Source organism: Mytilus californianus, unplaced genomic scaffold (genome assembly GCF_021869535.1).
Source record: "Mytilus californianus isolate M0D057914Y unplaced genomic scaffold, xbMytCali1.0.p SCAF_7, whole genome shotgun sequence".
In the NCBI taxonomy this organism is placed as follows: domain Eukaryota; kingdom Metazoa; phylum Mollusca; class Bivalvia; order Mytilida; family Mytilidae; genus Mytilus; species Mytilus californianus.
Genome location: NW_026262723.1, coordinates 59,581,863 through 59,608,657, shown reverse-complemented (window position 1 = coordinate 59,608,657; position 26,795 = coordinate 59,581,863). Strand labels below are relative to the sequence as shown.

The window sequence follows — 26,795 nt, the reverse complement described above, 5'->3', positions numbered from 1 at the left end:
ATAGAACGACCATATACTATTTTTCCCTCCTAGTTCGAACAATGAGAATATTGCAGGTTATAGAAAGTCGTGTAAAATTGGTTTTGAAATGTTGCTAAGAATCAATTAGTTTTCTAATCTGAATTCAGTTTTACTGACTGTATACGTAACTAGACCACTCCAATTCTCCGCTACCAAATACAATCGGAACGGCCTGATCTAGATATTGGTTGTAATATACTATAATCTTTCAACAGACACTACTTATAATTTTATTAGCCATCACTTTTATATCCGTATATTTATGCAAAAAAATCTTTTATATAAAACGATCCCTTAACAATAAGCAGATCGGCGTATTCGTAAATTTGGTTGAGGGAAATGAGTAGATTTAGGTAAACATAAGTATCATGCTAAATAAGGAACACTGTAAAAATTGGTGTAGAAATATCTTTCGATTTCGTATATACATAATGCTTTCTAAACGTTTCTAAAATATTTTTGAATATCAATGTTACTATCTTCCTATGCTATTTTCTCTATACAAAATGAACATAAGAAAATTTGAAATACAAATTATAAGATAAACTGTTTCAATTTCAGCGTTAGGAAAGTTGTAACGCGATGATACGATCAATTGCAATGCACAATTTTGTGCATTTTTATGAAGAACAGCGACTTGTTTTTGAGGAAGGTGCAAATTTTTTAATAGGAGGCAATTCGACTGGAAAAACAGCCTTATTTGAATTAATTCGCCGATGTTATTCCAACAAAATGAATACAACAACGACTTCCGTATATAACGAAAATGAATTGGCATATGCTGTTTGTCATTTCACAATACCAGAGCATTATCCTTCGATAGAAAAACCGGAGCTTTTTCCTTCGAAAGAAGAACAACCGAAGGAGATTGTTTCATGCATTTTCATCAAGAGCCATGGAAGTCAGCCCGAAAATAGAGCAATTGGCCAGGCAAATGGCTAGGACTGTTATAAGGTCATCTGTTCAATATCTAGTACAGGTTCTATTCGGACCTTTGCACAAAAATTTATTGGATCCTATGTGTGCTATACAGATCAACTCGAAAGAAAAGACTGCAAACGAAAAACACTAGACAAATCGTCTATAGAAGATGTAAAGGATCCAGGCACCAAAATAAGTATACATAATTTTTATAAAATCATTGCGAACGACTTTGAATCTACTGCTTCCGATACTTCTGATGAAGCCATCATGAATACACTTTATGATTGGCTAGAAAAAGGTTATGTTGGTATATTGCCAATGCGATCAATCGGTCCTCTGCAGTGGACCAAAAGTGAGTTGAACCAACAGGACAACAGAGAGAGGTTATATGAAACTGCTGATCGTCGCGCAGAAATTTTATTTAATCTTATTGATAATGACATAGTTGATAATAAACGAGAAAAAATCTTTCATGATCATATCGTACATCCCTATGAAGTTGTTAGACATGATGGAAGAATTGAAGTAAGCACCACTGAAAGGAAAGACTTGTCACCAAAGCGACTTTTAAAAACACCAGAAGGTATTCTTGAAGCAAAGGAGTTAACACTTATTCTTGCACACAAAGAATTTTCAACAATGACTATTGAGGAACCGGATCGAGGTATGCATCCGCACATGATCAAGAAAATGCGTGATTTAATTCTCAGGCGTATAACTGGAAAAACCGTTCTAATAATTACCCACAATCCTTCGTTGATCGATAAATGGGCCATGTCAAGAACATTTGTATCATCAAAATCAATTCTGAATGAAACCATCTGTCATTCTATCTGTAAAGTACCACAAGGTTACGACAAACTGTGTAAAACCGAACAAATCCATGAAATGACTAATCTCCTTTTTTCTTCCAGAATTCTTTTCGTTGAAGGTAAAACTGACAAAATAGTAGAAGAGGCTATATTTTGTTTGCTAATTCACGATGACAAAATTTCTGGAGACAAAAGGATTTCGATGAAACAAAAACATTTTCTTCTTGCAACTGATATTCGTGAATCGTCAGGTTCGGGTAACGGACGCAAAAAGAAAGAATTCTGCAAAAAGATGAAAAAAGAAATATACATTTTGTTTGATAACGACGTCAAAGGGGGTACATGTTTGGCTAATGAAGATGAAGATGAAAGCAAAGGCGAATGTACTTTTTATTGGAAAAATTGTGATCTTGAACAAAGATTTATTGATATTCTTGATAACTGTCAGGAACGTTCGGTAATCAATGCAGTAATTAAAATAATTCGTATAGATTTACAGGAAGGAGACGAGAAGTATAATATTATAGACAACTATTTACAATATCGAAAACAAATAAAAGATTTGGAAGAAAAAAGTTCAGCCATTACATGTAAAAGCCTAGGAGAAAAATGTAATACCAGTTCTTCAGTAGAAATAAAAAAAATAAATAAAGATAAGAACGAAGTACAGAAAAAGATTAAACACTCAAAAGATGTCATAAAGAATCGATTGAAGAAGAAAATTCCTGATGCCGATTCTGAGGATATCGAAATAATTGCAAATGAAATGATACACAAGTCTAAAGAGGTTGAAGAATTCATTGCCTTTTTATAAGGAAAAACAAGTAAGAAAGGTGGAAAAAGAAACCTCAGCGAAACAGAAATTCCCAAGTTTGATACATCTTTCATGCAACATTCGCAGAAAATTGACATTGAAGAACAGATTACATCAGGCAGTTCTTCGACCGATGATGCTACAGGCAGTCATACAGGCCAGACACAAGAGTTCAACACCATGAGTAAAGATTAAACAATTAAAATCTATTCGAATTTATATGAAATTAGTTTTGATCATTTTTTGCATGCCTGTGACGAAAGTTGCTTTAGCGAGATTTTGGAGTACTGTTCCCGGAAATGGGGTATCGGGTCCATTTGCGCCCAATACACGTTCACACACTACACGTTCGCCCCTAGGTCCGTTCGCACCCTACACGTTCGCACCCTTTTTTTTTATTCAAAAATATATATTTATAGCAATACACTTACCAAAACTCGTTTACAAATTGTTAAACACAAAACCAATAAAAATTGGGCGCGAACGTGTAGGGTGCGAACGGATTTTGGGTGCGAACGTGTAGGTTGTAAAAGTGAAAGGGGGCGAACGTGCATGGGGGCGAACGTGATTGGGCGCGAACGGACCCGGATTCCGGAAATGGCGACATCGGCAATATGAACAGTTACTAATAAAGTTGTTTATGAAGTCACACAGGCGGTAATGTTGTTATAACGCCTGTGCCCTAATATAAGTATCATACTTTTTTATATGAATCAAAAAAGTTAATAAACTCATCATAGATATCAGGAAAAACATTTTTTAAACCAAACGCGCGTTTTGTCTACAAAAGTTGAAGAGCATGAGGATCAAAATTTTCGAAAGGTTTTGCTAAATACACCAAAGGTACAGTAAAGAGCAAAGATTAAGTAACAACCCCCCTTTTTCATGTTTTTTCGTCGTTTACTCTTTGACTTTCATATGCTTATGAGCATAATGCAATGTTGAATATTTATTAATGAGACAGGAGCATAGTGCAATTTTGAATACAAATGAAATCTGTCATGTCAGTGTTGGATGATGTGGTTGAATAGTTTTAATATTGTACAAACCATCCTGAACTACTGACTTTATTGACAGTTCAATATTACAAATACAGAGCTGCAATGCTGCCACTCAAAATTGATGCGGACATTCACAATTTTGTAGTGATTGTGTTCCAATATTGCTGTCATTTGTATTATACAAGCCATCCTGACATAAAAATATTACTGCATTATAATGCTGCTATATATAATTACATAATTAAGTGCAAATATGGTCAGCATGGTCAGTTTTGGTCGATGCTGTCAAATAATTTTGTTATAATAGTCAGCCAGAGGTATCAAAATTACTGAAATTTTGTTGCGAGACAATATTTTGAATAAAAAGAGGACATTCTGCCTATGTAGATTGATGGGGACAAATATTTGTTGTCATTGTATTGCAATGTTGCTGTCATTTGTATTATACAATCCATCCTGACATCAAAATATTGCTGATTTACCATGCGGCTATATAGATTTACATAATAAAGTGCAAATATGGTCGGTTATGGTTGATATGTTAAAATAATTTTGTTATACAAGTCAGCCTGAGGTATCAAAACTACTGCAATTTTGTTGCGAGACAATATTTTGAATAAAACGAGGACATGCTGGCTATGTAGATTGATGGGGACAAATTTTTGTTGTCATGGTATTGCAATGTTGCTGTCATTTGTATTATACAATCTATCCTGACATCAAAATATTGCTGATTTACTATATGGCTATATAGATTTACATAAAAAAGTGCAAATATTGTCAGTTTTGGTTGAAGAGTCAAATAACTTTGTTATACGAGTCAGCCTGAGGTATCAAAACTACTGAAATTTTGTTGCGGGACAATATTTTGAATAAAAAGAGGACATGATGGCTATCTAGATTGATGCTAACAAATTTTTGTTGTCATTGTATTGCAATGTTGCTGTTATTTGTTTTATACAATCCATCCTGACATCAAAATATTGCTGATTTACTATGCGGCTATATAGATTTACATAATAAAGTGCAAATATGGTCAGTTTTGGATATTTTGAATAAAATTAAAGAGGACATGCTGGCAATCTAGACTGATTGGGACAATTTTTTGTTGTCATTGTAATGCAATGTTGCTCTCATTTGTATTATACAATCCATTCTGACAATAAAATATTGCTGATTTACCATTCGGCTATATAAATATACATAATAAAGTGCAAATATGGTCAGTTTTGGTTGATGCGTTAAAATAATTTTGTTATACAAGTCAGCCTGAGGTATCAAAACTACTGAAATTTTGTTGCAAGACAATATTTTGAATAAAAAGAGGACATGATGGCAATCTAGATTTAGGGGGACACATTTTTGTTGTCATTGTGTTCCAATGTTGCTGTCATTATTTTGTATTATACAATCTATCATGACATAAAAATATTTAAAAATTTTTTAGGCGGCTATATAAATAATCGTATTGACACATTCTCAATTTTTTAATAAAGTGCAAATATGGTCAGTTTTGGTTGATGCGTTCAAAAAATTTTGTTGTACGAGTCAGCTGAGACTACTTTACTGTAGTCTCAGGGGTCAGCCTGAGGTATCAAAACTACAGATAATATATATGTTCCTGATACTGTACATATTGTTATAATGGAGCCAGTCTGAGATGTGAAAACTACTGATTTTTGGTGATGATTGAATTGTTTGAATAAAAAAGGACATGCTTGCACTGTTGATTGGTGCAGAAAAAGAAATATTAATAAGTCAAACTGAACTGCTATCATTAGCAGTTTATTAGCTGTTATTTACCAGTTCTTCATATTTTTAGCAGTCTTTCAGCTGTTCATAGCATTCCATCTAATAGCAGTTTGAGAAACTGCCTTATTTCACTATTTCTTAGCATTCCTCTTAGCATTCATCTTATCATTCATCTTAGCAGTCTGGATCTTCCTTTTAAACTGTTATCAATTTGACAATTGGACAACAGTTATGACAGCAGTTAAATAGCAGTTTGATAGCAGTTTTGGTTTTAATCTTTGTTATAAAAATGCTTGGATCTGGCTGTGTTTTCAGCTTGATAGTAAACCTTTATTTGAAGGTTATTTGATCATTTTCAAATGTGCATTTTGGCCCAAAGCTGTGTGTAAATACTTTGCTAGTGAAAAACTGTATTTTTGTCAATTATAAAGTTTAATTTGGGCTAAATGGAATAATTTCTCACACCTGCAGTACAGTAAGTTGAAGTTACAGATAATGTATGTGTATTTTCTGACATAACTTTGTGAGGAAAAAAAGAAATATTACAGAAAGCCCCCAAAAAGGGGGGATAGTTGTTTATCCAAATTGAATATCTGATGATGATAGGATTGTAATGAAATACTAGCATATACTAACAGTGCAAGATGTTATTTGAAAATAAAAATATGAATGTCTTAATATAATTTTGTAAAAAAAACAAAAATAAATCATATTCAAGAGTTGAAAAAGGGGGAGGGAATATTAGGGAAACCTAGGTCACATTTAGCTGATTGTTTAATATTGACCAAACAATCCACTTAATGAAGTTAATATATGACATGTTACTTAAGTTTGTTTCAGAAAGTGGAAACATAATATATTACATGTATTAAGAATTGTTTTGTTTAATTCCAAAAGAGAAAGAGGAGATAACTGTTTTCTGTTGGTCCACACAAAATATATATAGTAGAAGAGAAACTAGTAGTACATTTGGTAATTAAATAATAATAAAAATAAAATAACTTTTAATCTGAAAATTACTTAGTCAACTGGTAATAAATAGTCTCTTAAGTAACCACTCTTATTGAATAAGTTGCTTTTTATAAGCACTGATATTTAAAGTGCATTATAATTCTTAACAGTTCCTATTATTCTGCCACTGACATAATTAATAAGGGGTATAAGGCCAGGTACAGTACTCACAAAGCATGTTTACAGCCCTTAACAAGTCTGTTATTGGATTAAAATAGAGTCATTTGATTGCAGTTACTGCTCAAATTACAAATATAAGTTGGTACAACTTTTTGAAATTTCAACAAGACTTGCAGTAAAATATTAGAATTTTATTTTTGCATTCATATCTTGTACACTGTATATTCATGTGTACCTTTGTATTCCAACTTTTGACAGATCTGATAATAAAATTGAGAATGGAAATGGGGAATATGTCAAAGAGACAACGACCCGACCAAAGAGCAGACAACAGCCGAAGGCCACCAATGGGTCTTCAATGCAGCGAGAAAATCCAGCACCCGGAGGTGGTCCTCAGCTGTCCCCTAAATAAAATTGTGTGCTAGTTCAGTGAAAATGGACGGCACACTAAACTCCAAAACATATAAATGAACTAAAACTAAAAAACATACAAGACTAACAAAGGCAAGAGGCTCCTGACTTGGGACAGCATTCCATTCCATAGCAGTTATTAGCAGTTTAGAAAACCATATTAAGATGTACAACTTAGCAGTTTCTATGAATATTCAATATTGATAGCTGTTATTATAGCAGTTCTCATGAATATTCAGAGAAGATAGCAGTTTTTGAGTATCTCATTTAAATTTTTCGTCAAAAATAACTGCTAAATAACTGTGAAGGCTAAATAAACTGCTAAGGAACTGCTATGGAATGCTATTGGAATGCCTATATGCATATTAACTATTGCCTTGAATTTGGCAACTGTGAATGCTAATGAACTGCTAAAGAACAGCTGTCGAGTAAGAACTGTGAATGCTAATAAACTGCTAAAGAACTGCTGTCCACTTTGACTTGGGAATTATTAATATTCTGCCGGCCATAAACATTATTTATATCAGTAACTGTTCACCAATATTGCTTTCAATTATCATATAAAAAAAGAAGATGTGGTATGATTGCCAATGAGACAACTCTCCACAAGAGACCAAATGACACAGAAATTAACAACTATAGGTCACCGTACGGCCTTCAACAATGAGCAAAGCCCATACCGCATAGTCAGCTATAAAAGGCCCCGAAATGACAATGTAAAACAATTCAAACGAGAAAACTAACGGCCTAATTTATGTACAAAAAAATGATCGAAAAACAAATATGTAACACATAAACAAACGACAAACACTGAATTACAGGCTCCTGACTTGGGACAGGCACATACATACATACAGAATGTGGCGGGGTTAAACATGTTAGCGGGATCCCATTCCTCCCCCTAATCCCCCTAACTTGGGACAGTGGTGTAACAGTACAACATAACATGATTATTTTATATGATCTAAGTACTATTCGTTTTAGGCATTGTTTGTCGATTTTATCTGAAAACCAAGTTTATAAGATTTACGCTACATTTTAAAACCGACCAGAACTAAATAATAGCATTGTAACCAATATCGTTTTTAATTTATAGAAAGGCAGATCACAGATAAATTTGTATTAAAAGCAAAGTTCTATGCGTACTTTATTTACAAAAAACATGTAGTTAATCTGTATTGTTTATAGGCACTGGCTACGGTTACATGGAAATGTAACAATAATAACAAAATTATTGTTATATTGGAGACTAATTGCCGGAATGCAGTGTTGGGTAAGGAACCGATTAATTACGAGTGTAACAATAATAATTAAGTCTACGGTTACATTGCGTTATTGTTACATTAATGCAAAATAAAACTTGAAAACTTTTATTTGAATTTTGCAATATTGCATACAATTTTTAATTTTTTTATTTACAATGTCAGTTTCTACAAATCCCGTATGTTGTTTATGGAAGCATGATTTAGTCAGACGCTTTTTAAAGTGAAACCACTCTAAGCAGCTATCACAAGCAAGTGCACGTCTGTATTGCATACTGTACAATTCCATTTTGCACTATCCCTTTTTGAAGTTAATGAAACTTTCAATGTCTGTCATGATTCATATGAAAAAATATTTTTTTAATCTTGCGATGTTTATATTACATTGTGAAGGCAATTCAGTAATGTTAACATTTGCCGAAATGTTGAAACTGGTGGAATCGATGCTTTCATTTTCCGAGTCCAAATATTACATGATGTAATCGTAATTTCGTTCTTATTGGCGAAAAAATTAATCAAAACTATAAGGTTTAATTTCAATAAATCTAGCGTACATTGAAGTGCATAATTAATATTTAAGGAATGACTGTAATATTTTTTCTGTCTATGAAGAAATAACATCAAAAATGTGGTGCACACTGAATAACCCGCGTAGCGGGTTATTTTTAAGTGTGCACCACATTTTTTATGTTATTTCGAATAGACAGAAAAAATATTACAGTCATTTCTTATAATTTAATTCTTAATTCCATTTTAAACCGGTGAAAATCATGAAAAAACATTGATGACGTCAAGGTCACATGACAAAATTATGTTTATGATCTGATAAACAAAACAACATCAGCCAGTCGGAAGACGCGTTACATCCAAAATTAAATTATGTAACGATAACGCCAATGTAACCGTAGACTCAAATATTATTGTTACATTCGTAATTAATCGGATCCTTACCCAACCCTGTATTCTGGCAATTAGTCTCCAATGTAACAATAATTTAATTATTATTGTTACATTTCCATGTAACCGTAGCCAGTGCCTTGTTATATCACCATGATCAAGAAAGTTTTAATTTTATACATTAATTTACAATATTGCGATCAAAATTCGTTTATTAAAATAAATAAATAATTTTGTAGTCGCACGCTTTCTTTGAAATTAAATTGCATTATGGGTAATTTCGGATGGTGTAGATAGAATGGGGAATGGTGTATGGTGTAACGTGTATGGTGCAAAGGTGTAACGTGTATGGTGTAATGGCACAGGGTGTATGGTGTAATGGTGTATGGTGAATAGTGTATGGTGTATGGTGTTAATGGAAAGTTTACACCATCCAAGGACTGTATTAATGAGATAGGAGCAAAGTGCAATGTTGAATATTTATTAATGAGACAGGAGCATAGTACAATCATTATGTTGAATATTTATTAATGAGACAGTATTCATATAGAACCAACTAAAATTGTCCCTAGTTTATCAGTGTTTATTGAAGAATTTAACAGTGATAAATAAAAAAATGCAATATAAACTTAAAAATGTCATTGAAACAAACACAAGAAAAAGTGAGGCGAAGGAAACCAAATTAACATTCAAACTCAGGAGTCGAAACAAACTGACAACGCCATGGCAAAAATCAATTCGGAATATTTGGTTATTAATACTCTTTAACTTTGTATTTTGACTTGGTTTTCCAACTGTTTTTCAAGTGCAACTGATGTGTGATATTTTGTAAAACACACAGCTAAAACAATACATTACAATTTCAGGTACATTAATGACTCTCTAATTAATTGAATTGAATATATAAGAAAGTCATAATCACTACAAAAATAAGGAGATGGGGTAATGAGTCACCTATTCACCAACGACTACAAGACAAGAACGTGAACAAGAGGTCACATCGAGACCTTCAACAATGAATAAAAGTAATGTATTGGGATGACAAAAAATGATGACCTTGACCTTTGACCTTGAGTCTTTTTTCATTAGATTTTGTCAAAAATTATAACAAATAACCCATACAGTAAACAGCTAAAATGCTCAGATAGATTATTACTCTTATTCGATAATAAAGCAAAATGCCAGAGGTCAAGGTCATGTCAAAAGTCCTTAGCAACGACCCTTACTTGATATAAAAGTACCTAGCAACCATGCATATTTGGGTTCAGATTAATATGAACTATGATATAGATCCTAATTAAAGATAAGGGGTCAATATTGTCACCACTGAATTAAGTAGCCATTCTCATATAGTTATAAAATGACTAACAACCATCAAATGAATGTTTTGGTCCCTTGGGCCAAAATTCAGAAATTCTGATACAAAACTTGCAATTCTTTCTTTCAATAAGAATTTAAAATTCCTTTTAAGAACTGAAATTGTGTTCCTTGACGTAAATAATTCGCTGAAACGATTTTACTCATGTGAATTTCAGTTAACCACTTTGTCTGCTGTTATGACTTGAAATACAAATGCTGTTTTTTCCAGGCATATATATATATAGGTTTACAACAGTGGTCAATATCGTTAAAAAATTCTTTGCAGCCATTCTGATATTGTGGAAAATGACTAGCAACCATCAATGTGTGTATCGCGAAGACAAAAGGTACAAACAAATCTTTCGATCTGTTCATGATTCAAAGATCTTTCCTCGTGTGGCTCTTAAGAGCCTTTTGAGGTTATACAAACAGTTGGTGTTCGTCGTTGTAATCATTTTGTACATTTGTCGGTCTAACATATTTGCCTTTGAAACTGCACAATCAAATGTTATTTTAGTGATAACGCATAGCATTTATTCTTAAACGTCCTTTATTCTGTTACTACCTGGTAACAATTACGGCTGGTACAATTAAAATAAAACACTGAAATTTAAACGATAGTTTTTTGCTTTATTCACAAACACTAAAGCAGTTAGAGCAAGACAGAATGTTAGGGTCAGTAGGTATTGCGTAAAAGTTTCAGAACACTGGACATCTTTAAATGTCAACTTTGAGCAAATTTCGCAGTTATTTTACTTCAAAAACTTAATTAGATAAAAACTTCCTTTCACTATAAGGAAAGATCGCACTGTATTTCTTCTGATTATTATTATCATCTTCCGCAAAACTTTAACGACATTTCCCCAAAAAAGTACACGACATGTGAAAATGATATTAGGTATCAAGAATCGGTTGACCAAAAACTAACTGTAACATTTCCTTCATAACAGTTATCTCCCCTAACACCGAAAACCTTGTTATCATTCAAACACCGTAACCATAAAAGGTAGAAAAAAACGAAAGGTGGAATTTGTTGAGGACCAGACCTTGGTTCTTCGAATTCGTTACATTTGGATCAAAAAGATTCAGCGACTCATTGGTAGGGTTATGCCCCTTTGAAAATTAATCAATGTCGGTTTGCCACTAAAACTCAGAAACCGTAAGTCGTAGCCACCTAGGATCTTCACTAATGATCATCAATTCATATGTGCTTGAAAATGCCTCAAGGTCAAATTTTTATATTGACCTTGACCTTTGATCTCACACATTGTTTTGGGATGATTACAGAAACCAATAAACTTACTGAAGTCTTGAATAGTGGAAAATGTTTGGGTCATTAAGGCGTAATTTTGATACATTTTGATCGAAGATATTTGACCCTGCCGTAAGGGGCATAACCCCAGTTAACGGTTTCTGAAAAAACAAAATTAGCGTTAACTATTTAACTAAAGGTCTCATGAGGTCTTTTGCAAATGACATTAGGGACCAATGACCTTGACAAAGTCACAAGGTCAAAGGTCAAGGTCATGTCCAAGATAGCAAATTATGTGTTTTTGGCCTTAATTAAAGTGTTTTACCTGTGTTTTAAAGATTTTTAAGATTGACCTTTGATCTTTTAATTTTTAATGGGATATCTCAAAAACCATTATACTTACAGAAATCGTGAATAGTGAAAAATGTAAGGCGCAACCTTTTTACATTTTGACCGAAGAAATTTGACCTTGCCGTAAGGGGTATAACCTCCGTTAACGATTTTTTAACAGATAAAATTAGGTTTAACTCTTGAACGAAAGGTTCTAGACCTATTGGGTCTTCTGCAATGACATCGAGGACCAATGACCTTGACATAGGTTATTAGGTCAAAAGTCAAGGTCTTATCCCAAATTTCGAATTATGTGTTTTTGATCATATTGTATGGGTTTTATGTGTGTTTTAGAGCTTTTAAATTAATTCTACGCTTATTTAGACATATAATTTAACTAACCAAAAAGGAAAGACCTCTTGATTGTTCACGAACAATTGACATTTTAATCTCATCTCTTATCGTTCTTTGTAGTAGTCTGTACACTTTTGCAAAAGTTTTGTCCTTTAAAATTACTGGTCAAATTGCAATCAAAACATATCATTCTTATATATTTATATAAAGAACATTTAAAGGGTATACATACACTATAATATAAGATAAGGAATACCACAGAATAATAATTTGATTTTGCATTTTTGCTTGAAATATTTTTCTAATTTTATTGTATCAATTTTACGCAAAAATGCCAGTTGTATCATAATACAGCTTCCTTGGAGCCTTATGTTTTACTTTTTTTGGTCTTAATCTTGAAACTTCAACGAATAAATAGAAAGTAATAAAGCAATTCAAAGTTATTTGTATTGAAAACTATTATGCATAGATGGACAATTTAATGGCATTATTACCAACAAGACTAATTAATCAACATGGCCGAAATTGTCTTTTGATTCAATAAAGGCATTTTGCCCTTTTAAAATGACTACTAAAGGAGACGGATTTAAATAACAGCACTGCGTTTGTTTCCTTATCCTAATAATTGAATTACTTATATATTTTTTATTTATTTACTCTTGTACATTTTGTAGCTGTACGTAGCAAAAATCTTTATTAAGATATGTTTACTAATACTATGTTAACATGAAATGACGAATGTTACCCAAAATCTCCATTAAAGGGCAATAACACTTATAAGGAGTCGTCAGACGAATTTAATCATATTGAATTATTTCAAACCTTGTCTTGCTGATATTTTTTTTAATTTTCAATGTTTCTTTCTATCTATTATAGTTTTCAAGATAATAGGCAATAAATTCATCATTTAAGGACCATAACTCCTATAAGAAGTTGTCAAACAGTTTTGATGTAAATAGACAATAGGTAGATCTCATCATTCAAAATATTCAAGCCCCTGTCAGAATTGTTTCTATTTATAACAGTTTTTATGATAATACATGTAGATGAATTTTACCCCTTTGTTCTATTTTAGCCATGCCAGCTTTCCTGGAACATATTTGTAGTACATACCCTAATGATGATTGTGGTCAATTCTGGCCTATTAGTTTCAGAGAAGAAGATTTTTGTAATATAACGACGGTAGTTGAAATATGATGAGAAAATCCCACTTGGCCCTGTGGGCCAGGTGAGCTTAAAAAATACATTTTGCAGAACACACAATGTATTTTGTTTTCAAGAAAACTTTTTTTTAAACGATCAACAGAATACAAATATAGCAATTGAGCAGAATCAGAGTCGTTCTATTAGCTAGGACCATTTTATATTTTGTGGTGGGAAAAGGGATGCTAAATGAAATTAATGTGATGGTGTCTAGAACTGAAAATCAATAATATTTCCTAAGACATGCTGCAAAGGAATTTTCTGTTCAGATGCATATCAGCAACATACAATTTGAAATAGGAAATAGGTGTGTACAAAATGAAAAATTGTTATTTCGTTGATAAAAGAATGAAATAAGTAATCCAGCCTTATAATGGGTAAAAATGATAGTTATATCTTAGCAAAACCTCTTGCCCAAAATCCCAACCCCAACCAAAGAAATAAATTGGTCGTTCTCTTAGCAGTTCCGTTCCTTTTGTCTTGTTCTTGTTGATTCAAAGGACCTGTCTTAAAAATAACCTTTGGTCTTAGAGTTGTCTCATTGACAGTCACACCATCTTCTAATATTTGTATTTGAATTTGTAATCAATCCCTTGAAATTGAATTTGACATATGCCTTACAATTCTGGATTATACATGTGCTCTTTGAAAGAATTACTAATTTAAAGAAAACTGCATGTTTAATACTATTTCTTTCTGATTTGTGTCCCAATGAAACCGACATATATTGTTGCTAGGTAGTTTTCAAGTATAAATAAACGGTTGCTAGGCATTTTTCTAAAATAAATAAATGATTGCTACGCTTTTTTCAACTATAAATGAATTATTGCTTAGGACGTGATGACATTCCCCTTTGACCTTTTATGTAAGGTCTATGTAATAGTTTATATAGTGCTTAATCAAAATATGTATGGATACTAGTTACTTTTTGATCAAATAAGGGTGGTTGTTTAGCACTTTTGACATGACCTTGATTGCTAACTGTTGACAACATAGTGGCTTTAAACGCCCTGAACTTTTCCCCCGTGTATTGTTTGCTTCTTCCTTTTATCTTTTCTTACAAAATTCAATTAATATACACAAGGTCAAAGGTCAAGGTCATCAATAGCCTTTGAACTTGTGTCAAAATGATGGTAATTTAATTGCCAATAGTTTGCACATCATAGTCATTCAATAGTTATTACTTTTTAGTGATTATCTTAATTAATGACATGGTCAAATTTCAGCGGAAAAAAGGCAAACATGACACATTTTTGTTTCCACGGCAACCATTCTAGCACCCAATATCCAAACATTTTGTTATCATTTATTGACAAGAAATATTGATACTTTTTACTTGTAACCCCAGCTTATTCATGATTCATGAAACGGCTAAGTTTCAGGAAAATCGGTGACTCTGCGTGCCGACCCCTTTACATGAAATGGTTGGTGGTTACAGAGAAGTGCTCTTAACTAAAACAAAAGGAAATTTACAATTGTGACGAATACTTACCAACGAAAATCACTGGAACACAAGGTCATGGCTGCGGACAAACACATAAATAATGTGACGGGGTTGAACGTGTTTGTGAGACCTAACCCTACACTATTCTATGCCTCTTTTTAAGATTTATTAGCCGCTGTGTTTCCATTTAGATTTCCTGCAACTTTCAGTACAGACATAGCAGAAAAACAAATGAAAATTTATGTAAAGAATTTCAGAAAAGAGGCCAGATTTCTACAGCAACTCTTAAAACGTAAAACAATAGAAGATCTAAAGAACTAATAATTTTGTTTTCTGTATATAACAAAATACCATAAAAGCTATTTTTATCAAATTCCTGCAAGGTGACTCATCCTTTCATTATAACATGTGTCTATATAATATTTAATAACTTCTGATTTAAAGCCTTATAAACTTTTTCTAAAAAAAAATAACACAAATACTGAACTCCAAAGCAAAAGGGGGAGTCCATTAAAAACTGGCAAAATCAAACGCTTTCAATCGACGGGATAAGTGAAAAACAACTACCGTATTTCTGCCTTAGTACAGGCTTTTTACGAAGAAAATGGTGGACTGTACCTTGTTTTATAACTAGCTTAAGCCAACTGTTTAACTTTTTTTATAGGTAAATAATATAAAAATTAAAAAAACCTGAGCGAAATACCGTTTTGTCTAACTTCCAACAGTAGAATCATACTTCCACAAAACTTTGTTATTTTTGTGATAATATGAGAGGAACATTGTGACGCATTTATGATGTCCTTATCATTCTTTCTAACTAGAACGAGTTGACTGTAATGCTTATTGCTGTAATAACCAATATGTTTTGGTCAATTCGTGGTATATTATTGGAAAATAATTAATCAAATATTTTAAATTTTGTTTTAAAGAGATACGCGGTGAACGTAAAAGAGACAAAAACTTAACGACACGAATACTAAGACATTTAATTATCGTTTGTATTCCGTTGGCTAGTATCAAATGTAGTTTATATTCACAAATAAAAATATATACAACTGCATTCAAAATTATAACACAGATAAAAAAAACTCATTTCTTATAATCTAAATCTGTATAACATATAACCAGAAATAAATAGGCTTGGTTTTCATTCAATTCACCATATTTTTTGAAACTATGAACAGAAAAAATATATGACAAGGTTTTCAATGGACAACTATCCGCCAAGTACGAAATTTTCCAAATCCGTCCAAAATCAACATAGTTGTATTCAAAAGAGAAAAAAATAAACCATCAAAGATACCATAAATGTACTTTGGTACGTCTACATAAGACACATCAGTTGCACCTGAAAAACAGTTGGAAAACCAAGTCAAAATACAAAGTTGAAGAGCATTAATAACCAAATATTCCGAAATGTTGTGCCTATACGACTGACGCACAGGGGGATAACCGTAGTGTTTTGATTATTTAATAATTTAATAAGAAAAAATGTACTGAAAATGAAAATTGTCATAGGCAAAGTAAAACGAGGAAGTCATAACCCAACCATTAAAGGCACATTAAAAACAAATGAAATAGATATATATGTTATCATTAAGATACTAATAATCTGGCAAATAATAAATAAAACAAATCTGTCTTATTCTTCAACCTCTCATGGAAGGAATAGTGTTAGATATACACGAAAAGAGAATTCACAATCGGTTACCCTCTGTATGAGCTGCTAATGCACTTGATTAAAAAAAGAATTTATAAAAGTATTAAAGTTCAAATTTAAAGGCAAAATCAGTATAGCACTTCACTTATCAACTGATAGATCACATGACAAACTTTTGTCTTTCTGACTTTGAATTATTTCCGGGAAGTTTGATCAAATGAATTGAATTTGATTAAATAACACCAAACGTTGAAATGTTTGGTGGTCTTTTCATATTTCAGTAATTTAGTTTTCAAACCGAAACAAAACTCGAAGTATTTTATGATATTTGGCATTGCATATAAACAAATCTGAAGTCTTTAATGTATGAAAATAGGATGAATTGGATGTAGTCAAAGTTATTAATCTAGCATTCAGACATAACCATTCACAAATATTTCCTTAACAATTCTCCATAGACTTGTCATTTAAGGGTGTAGAACTGGGTTAAGCGAATTATCTCTCTGACTCAGTAATGCGTTTGAAAAAGTCTGTTTAACAAAACTATAAGCAATGGTATCGTTGATGAATTGCTTTGTACAACCACTGGGTCGGTGCTACTGTAATTTAGGGTTCCTCTCCTAGGGTATCATAAGCCCATTCATTACTCAGTACTTCTGTGTCAGCATGAAATATCATTTTTCTAAATTTACTGTTTACAAAACTTTGAATTGTTCGAAATACTAAGGATTTTCCAACCCTTCCCCCTTTAACCTACAGGAATAGATTACTTGAGCCTCATTTGTTTTTGAATCGAACGTCTCTGATGAGTTTATTTTGTTTTTGCAATATTGAAGTTATTAATATTCACATGATAAGATTTACGGTACCAATTCTAATGCACCAGTAAACATGAACGAATTTTGTTTCAAATTTAATTCAACTATTACTCTGTTGAAATTATATTTCCTTTCTAGCTAATAAATGTCCTTCTGTGCAGTTGTAACTCATTTATTAGAAATTCTGTGTTTTGAACTGTGTAAGTAGGCCTAAACAATAGGATAATCCCTTACTAAGAAAATGATTTACATTAATTTTTCACAATTATGAAACATCATATCCTACAATTTCATCAGACAAAATCACTTTGCTATATTCTAAACTAATTTTTGATTTAAATAAACAATTTCTATTGCTTACTATTAATCACTTAGGTGAAATGAGATTAATAAAAGAGAAAACACATTAAGAAAGACATTGTACACGACGAACTGTTACACTTTGTATTTCTGATATCTGACTATTCAAGAACTCTTGACTATTTAAACCAGGCACTCGAGTATTGATTCCACAAATCCCTTATTTATGTTTATTTACTTCACTTTTTATTTTTGTTTTTGGTTGATAAGTTGCATTATATTGGACCATCATCTTTCTATTATTGATAGTGGTTGTAGTATGTGGCATTCTTATTCGGAAAGTACAAGTTGACCCTTACAGTGTTGAATTAAGATTTATAGCAAACATCATTAAAAAATCACCAAAAAATTAACAAGCGTTTATTTGTCATGTCAACCTCTAAATCAAACCAATAAGGAAAGTTGTGACTACTGAAGGTATGCAATCATTACCAATAACAGCAATCGAAAAAGCTAGGTGTGATATTTTATATAATTCGTACCCTTCTACTATAAAAATCTATATAATGATATAATAATAATAAGTAAATGTTTGACCAATTTAATTTTTAATAATAAAACCATTATATTTCTTGTTATTAGTGTAAATCTTAGTTAACATTTTATAAAAAATAACTTAGCAGTTTACTTCAATAGACCATCACCATAAAGGAAACGAAAATGTGTATTGCTCATCGTAAAATAAAAAAATACAATACTTTTTAAAAAAAAAAAAAGGTCAGATATCATAAAGTTGCTTTATATTACAATAACAACACATTAGAAGCATATGTTAAAAAGTTTTTTTCAACAGAAAGTCAGCAATCTAATGGGAGCCAGATGTGCTCATTTTCGTATATTTTTTTAGGCAGACTTCACACAGGAAAAATGAATGATGCTAGCATCATCGTTAACGTCATGTTCTACTATACGATGATGTCTTCTCATTGAATATTTTAGTTTGATGTATAAATAGTACTAATCTATCCCATTAAGCTTCAACTAAAATGGTACTAGATATCACATACACAGTTATTAAGCATGACTGTTATTGAAACTAATATGTGAAAATCGACAATAGACAATGCATTTTCATGACCAACACTACTGGAACATGGATTTTTCAACCGTCAAAAACTCAATTTTAGTTGCGGTGGTCTTAATCAATTTTTCGTTTTCTATATATTCTGTTGTGCAGATGTTTGTCTATTCTTCTTTTTTCCTGTAAGTCACGCTGTTGTTTGTTTAACATGTTTTGGATTTTCTCATAATATCGTTTTACTTTTTCCACATTGACATGCTTGATAATACGCTAATGTATCTTCCTGACAAGTATACAGTTTAAACTAAGAATGGAATTGGATACAAAAGAAGGTTTATCTCCCTTAAAGACCTCAAATAAAAATGAAAGACATCAGACTTGAGCGTCGCAACCAAAATTAAAAACTTTGTTAACGGATATCCACGTAAGTTGCGATGCAATTCGTGTTCAGCTTTTGGGGTGTTACAGAAGGTATCGATCGTCTTATTTAAAATGTGCACTGTACGATGATTGACAAGTAAATACAATAAATATCGTTCAAAGCAAAATGACAAGAAACAAACATTGATTTGAATGACCACGCCGGCCATTATGAAAAGCAATTTACCAAAAACTAACACCATACCAGGTAAGTAACACTCACACATTCGGAGGATAACATTAAATTGTTAGTATCGGTATTGCCAGTGACCCCTTTTGTGAAGGAAACAAAAGTTGTAAGATGTATATTTGTATTACGTTAGCGACATTGAAATTCAGAGTAACCACTACATCTCCTAGTTTCACAGTTGAATTGTTATTTTCCGACACTCGGTGAAATTCACGTAAGGATGTCAAATATTCGTGTTTCTATCATGCTAAGAATTGTTCAATAAGAAGGAATCTCCTTTTCACTTGATCATTCAAATTTTCATGGTTGTTGTTATAACGGCACTATAAAAGTCTCAACCGTCTGTATTACGGATACGGGAAAGATTTAATCTGCCTTCCATACGTAAGCGGCTCTGGATCACCATGTTCGACGATATATAGGTAAGCGGTCTGTTGCTTAGTTTGCTTCAATTTTCACAACTAGTGTCTGTTACAGCGGATTATCTATATATGCACGTCCAAGAATCTTTTGTCAGGCAAATCTAGGTGAGTCCAACCATTCTTTCCCCAAAACCACCATACCATTGGGCATGTTTAGGTATGAACTTCCATGTGTTCCATATACAGCAACAAACGACAACCACTATATTATAGGTTCCAGACTTGACACAGGCATATACAGAATGCGGGGGGTTAAACATGTTAAAACATGAACTCCCTGCTAGTGAAAACTATTTTAAAGCTAATAACAATGTCAATCAGTACACATCTAACAGATTGAGGGAATAGATGTCATAAACTGTCACAGAAAAACATGATATTGTGCAAAGCAAAAATATAAGTAACGACATAATGTGGGACCATAAATGTTTATAGCTGAATAGCAATAATAAATTTAGTTATGTTTTAATTTATAAAACACTGTTCGATAGCTTTTATCTGCTTTTTGTGTAACTTATTTAAAACCCTTTGTCAAAATCTTTAATTATTAATTCATCATAAAGATATAAATTTTTTTTAAAATTATCAAATAGACTATTGAAATTTGGGATATTTTATTATATAGTTATAGAACTCATTGTTTCGTAAACAATACTTAGATTATAATAGAATTTAAACTAACCCGTATCATCTCTCATCAAATAGAAGTTCCTTTATTATATTTGTTCCAAATATTACGTAATAGTATTTCCACAAGAAAAAAATATTACAGTATTAGTTCCTAAGAGAATAAAGGCTATTGAATATTTGTTCCAAAAGGATCAGATAATATGATAGTATGGCATTGTTTATAACAAAGTTTACACATTAACTGTTGCTTGGAGTAACAAATATACGTTGATAGTTCTTACTTGCATAGTTACTTGGTGCATGGAAAAGGTATGTACTATAAATCTTAAAAGGGGAATATAAGTAATTTCATTTGAAAAAGAGTTGTGGTATATTCTTTAATGTTTATTTACTTCATAAAAAATATATATGGTCGACCTTCTATATTTCTAATTGGGTTAATTTAAAATTTTGGTTAAAAATCAAATATAAGATTTAGGTAATTTTATTATAAAACCGTTTACAAAAGCATATATGCGTCTGATTTAAATCTTTAAATATAGACATTGCACGATCCTATAAAGAATAGGTTAATGATTCTAGTTCCTGGATAATCTGTAGACTGCGGTAAATAAAGGATATATACAAAACTTCAGATGTTACAGGTCTATAGACTGTTTCGTTAGAAAATGTATGTGTTCCAATTACCAACAAATATTGCTCGACGGGTTTGACAAAGGAGAAATATAACAATCAAAATCTACAAAATATAACAAAATCGCGACAAGTTTAGGGCAACGAAAGAGTGGTAGGAAACATTTGTTTTATAGACAAAACACAATATTGTTACAATTTGATAGTATACACTGTATAAACAAGATTAGCGAGTTGACAATAGTTAAATTAAATTTGAGACGATCTTGTCATATCAATTTGTGCATTGATTAATGCCGTTCTTTCGACTATTTTTTTTCTTCAAAGATTTTCAAGACCGAACAACAATATATATGTTTATCTATAAATTTTGTTATCATCTCTGCTTTTTAAAGAGCATCAGTTTTTGCCTAGACATACATACAACTAGTTAGTTTCAGACTCTTCAATTATGAAAACACAATATATTACGTTGACATGTTTTTTTTTCTCCGAACAAGCATTTCTATTTAAAATCATACATTTTTGGGGAAAACAATGCTTATTTTATATTTTTCAATAATGTTCGGCAATATAAATGTTCCTCTGTGTTTGGCGGAGACAGTTTCTTTTTTCTTTGTCATCAATTTAAGAAAAAAACCACAATACCTCCCAAAAAGTTTCTGAATATGTAATGCATTCCGTAAAATCAAGGACTGTTTTATATAACAGTTAAGTATTTATAGAACCACACACTGTTTCATTTGTCATAATCGACAAAAAATCGACTCCAGTTTTTGGTGGGGTTCGTTTTGCTTAGTCTTTAGTTTTTTATGTTGTGTTTTTGTGTACTATTGTTTGTCTGTTTGTCTTTTTCTTTTTTAGCCATGGCGTTGTCAGTTTATTTTCGATTTATGAGTTTGAATGTCTCTCTGGTATCTCTCGCCCCTCTCTTTTAAAGTTATTTATTATATAAAGAGAATATTTAACCAAACGTGTTAAGATATGGATAAAAAACGAAAACAAGAGCACAGCTCATCAACGCTTCATATATTTTCATGTCATATTAAGAGACAACTGTCATTTCTGACCCCACTGAATAAAAGAAGAGATGGTGGTATACGCTAAAGCGACATTAATCCAAAAACACAAATTTTGAAAAAATCTAGTGATTTAAATATTCGAAATGTGTGTTCGTGTTATATTATATGAATTGATAGTTACAGTTTGTTAACATAAACAAAATGAAATTGTTTTAAATTGCAGCCTGTAACAAAAACAATTATAAGCCATGATACGATCTATCGCATTTCACAATTTTGTTCATTTCAATCAGGAACAGAGACTTGTTTTTGAAGAGGGTACAAATTTTATCATTGGCAGCAATTCTACTGGAAAAACAGCTGTTTTAGAATTAATTCGCAGATGTTATTCCAACAATATAAATACATCAACAAGTTCTGTATTAAATAAAAATGAATTGGCGTATGCTGTTTGTCATTTTACGATACCTGAGCGATATCCTTCACTTAATATTAGTTGCATGCAACAACCAAAAGAGATTATCGCATGCGTGTTCGTCAAAAATAATAGAAATGACCAAGCAAATGGATTTGTATATTACAAAGTTATCTCCTCAGCATCCAATGGGCATTCCTTTCAGACCTTCGTACATAAATTTCTAGGAAATTATGGTTGCAGAACAGAGAAACTTAAAAGCAAAGGATGCACAGAAGTAACACTGGAAAAAGCTGTTATAGAAAAAGTAACTGATAGTGGCAGCACAAAAGATGAAAATGTAGAAGATAGTGGCAGCAAAAACGATGAAATACGTAACTTCTTTATCATGATTACAAAAGAGTTTGAATCTACTTCTAAAGAAGCATTGAAAACCATGAATACACTTTACGATTGGCTAGAAAGAGGTTATGTTGGAATATTGCCAATGCGATCAAATGGTCCACTTCAGTGGACAAACAGCAAGTATAACAAACAAAAGCATAGAAAAAGAAACTATAAAAAAGCTTGCAAACGCGCAGAAATTTTATTGCATCTTCTAGATGATGAAATGGTTGATGAAAAACAAGAGATCAACTTTTCTGAACATATTGTATATCCTTACCAATTCAAGAAACTAAAACGAAACATTTCAGTTAGTAATTCTGATAGACTAGATTTGCCACCAAATCCACTTTTGAAAACACCAGAAGGCATACTAGAAGCCAAGCAGTTAACACTTATTCTTTCACACAAAGAGTATTCAACAATAACTTTTGAGGAACCAGATCGAGGTATGCATCCGCACATGATCAAGAAAATGCGTGATTTAATTCTTAGGGGTATTAAAGGGAAAACAGTCTTGATAATTACCCACAATCCTTCGTTGATCGATAAATGGGCCATGTCAAGAACATTTGTATCGTCAAAATCCATTTTGAATGCAACCATCTGTCATTCAATCTGCAAAGTTCCAAAAGGATACGTTAAGTTGTGGGAAAGTGATCGTTCCGAAGAAATGAAAAATCTCCTTTTTTCCTCTCGAATTCTTTTCGTTGAAGGTAAAACTGACAAAATAGTAGTAGAGGCTATGTTTCGTTTGCTAATTCACGATGACAAAATTTCTGGAGACAAAAGGATTTCGATGAAACAAAAACATTTTCTTCTTGCAACTGATATTCGTGAATTGTCAGGTTCGGGTAACGGGCCCAAAAAGAAAGAATTCTGCAAAAAGATGAAAAAAGAAATATACATTTTGTTTGATAACGACGTCAAAGGAAGCACATGTTTGGCTAATAAAGATGAAGATGAAAGCAAAGGCGAATGTACTTTTTATTGGAAAAATGGTGATCTTGAACAAAGATTTATTGATATTCTTGATAACTGTCAGGAAGATTCGGTAATCAAAGCAGTAATTAAAATATTTCGTATGGATTTACAGGAGGGAGACGAGAAGTATAATATTATAGACAACTATTTACAATATCGAAAACAAATGAACGATTTGGAAGGAAGAATTTCAGCCATTACATATAAAAATCTAGAAGAAAAATGTAATACCAGTTAATCAGGAGAAATGGAAAAATTAAATAAAGATAAGAATGAAATACAGAAAAGGATAAACCACACAAAAGATGTCATAAAGAATCGATTGAAGAAGAAAATTCCTGATGCCGATTCTGAGGATATCGAAATAGTTGCAAATGAAATGATACACAAGTCTAAAGAGGTAAAAGAATTCATTGCCTTTTTAAAAGAAGAAACAAGTAAGAAAGGTGCAAAAAGAAAACTCAGCGAAACAGAAATTCCTGAGTTTGATGCATCTTCCGTGCAATCTTCGCAGAAAATTGACATTGAAGAACAGAATCCATCAGGAAGTTCTTCGACCAATGATGCTACAGGCATTCATACAGGCCAGACACAAGAATTCAACACCATGAGTATAGATTAAACAATTCATCTCTTTTTATGGGGTAGTTTTTCATCAGAATTTATAATGAATAAGGTTTAATCATTTTTTGTCATGCCTGTGACGAAAGTCGCTATAGCGAGATTTAGGAGTACTGTTCCCGGCAATGGCGGCATCGGCAATATGAACAGTTAATAATAATGTTGTTTATAAAGTCACACAGGCGTTAACGTTATTATAACACCTGTGCCCTGATAATAGTATCATACATTTTCATATGAATAAAACAAGTAAATAAACTCATCATAGATATCAGGAATAACATTTTTTAAGCCAAACGCGCGTTTTGTCTACAAAAGACTCATCAGTGACACTGAAATCAAAACAGTTTAAAAGGCCAAATAAAGTACAAGTTGAAGAGCATTGAGAACTCAAAATTTCGAGTTTGTTTTTGAATCGAGCGTCACTGATGAGTTTATTTTGTTTTTGCAATATTGAAGTTATTAATATTCACATGATAAGATTTACGGTACCAATTCTAATGCACCAGTAAACATGAACGAATTTTGTTTCAAATTTAATTCAACTATTACTCTGTAGAAATTATATTTCCTTTCTAGCTAATAAATGTCCTTCTGTGCAGTTGTAACTCATTTATTAGAAATTCTTTGTTTTGAACTATGTAAGTAGGCCTAAACAATAGGATAATCCCTTACTAAGAAAATGATTTACATTCATTTTTTTCACAATTATGAAACATCATATCCTACAATTTCATAAGACAAAATCACTTTGCTATATTCTAAACTAATTTTTGATTTAAATAAACAATTTCTATTGCTTACTATTAATCACTTAGGTGAAATGAGATTAATAAAAGAGAAAACACATTAAGAAAGAAATTGTACACGACGAACTGTTACACTTTGTATTTCTGATATCTGACTATTCAAGAACTCTTGACTATTTAAACCAGGCACTCGAGTATTGATTCCACAAATCCCTTATTTATGTTTATTTACTTCACTTTTTATTTTTGTTTTTGTTTTTGGTTGATAAGTTGCAAGTTCTATTGGACCATCATCTTTCTATAATTGATAGTGGTTATAGTGTGTGGCATTCTTATTCGGAAAGTACAGGTTGACCCTTACAGTGTTGAATTAAGATTCATAGCAAACATCATTAAAAAATCACAAAAAAATTAACAAGCGTTTATTTGTCATGTCAACCTCTAAATCAAACCAATAAGGAAAGTTGTGACTACTGAAGGTATGCAATCATTACCAATAACAGCAATCGAAAAAGCTAGGTGTGATATTTTATATAATTCGTACCCTTCTACAATAAAAATCTATATAATAATATAATAATAATAAGTAAATGTTTGACCAATTTAATTTTTAATAATAAAACCATCAATTTCTTGTTATTAGTGTAAATCTTAGTTAACATTTTATAAAAAATAACTTAGCAGTTTACTTCAATAGACCATCACCATAAAGGAAACGAAAATGTGTATTGCTCATCGTAAAATAAAAAAAATACAATGAAAGAAATGGTCAGATATCATAAAGTTGCTTTATATTACAATAACAACACATTAGAAGCATATGTTAAAACGTTTTTTCAACAGAAAGTCAGCAATCTAATGGGAGCCAGATGTGCTCATTTTCGTATATTGTTTTAGACAGACTTCACACAGGAAAAATGAAAAGATACTAGCATCATCGTTAACGTCATGTTCTGCTATAAGATGATGTCTTCTCATTGAATATTTTAGTTTGATGTATAAATAGTACTAATCTATCCCATTAAGCTTCAATTAAAATGGTACTAGATATCACATATACAGTTATTAAGCATGACTGATATTGAAACTATTATGTGAAAATCGACAATAGACAATGCATTTTCTTGACCAACACTACTGGAACATGGATTTTTCAACCTTCAAAAACTCAATTTTTTAGTTGCGGTCGTCTTAATCAATTTTTCGTTTCTATATATTCTGTTGTGCAGATGTTTGTCTATTCTTCTTTTTTCCTGTAAGTCACGCTGTTGTTTGTTTAACATGTTTTGGATTTTCTCATAATATCGTTTTACCTTTTCCACATTGACATGCTTGATAATACGCTAATGTATCTTCCTGACAAGTATACAGTTTAAACTAAGAACGGAATTGGATACAAAAGAAGGTTTACCTCCCTTAAAGACCTCACATAAAAATGAAAGACATCAGACTTGAGCGTCGCAACCAAAATTTAACACTTTGTTAACGAATATCCACGA

The 26,795-nt window shown here is 31.8% G+C and overlaps 1 protein-coding gene across 9 annotated transcripts in view; it reads left to right on the top strand.

Moving 5' to 3' along the window:
* LOC127709502 (uncharacterized) overlaps positions 1–26,795 on the top strand; it is a 90,164-nt gene that overhangs the window by 54,636 nt on the left and 8,733 nt on the right. For 2 of the 9 annotated variants that reach the window (XR_007985692.1, XM_052215104.1), the window contains exon 4: positions 1,610–1,876. Coding sequence is in view for 7 of the 9 variants with exons in the window: in XM_052215104.1 (XP_052071064.1) it covers positions 1,610–1,876 (267 nt within the window). In the remaining 2 variants the exon portion in view is untranslated. Of the gene's footprint in view, positions 1–1,609; positions 2,591–22,370; positions 23,026–23,658; positions 25,347–26,795 lie in introns of those variants that run through there. The other 7 variants (XM_052215107.1, XM_052215105.1, XM_052215110.1 and 4 more) reach the window with 5 other exon arrangements.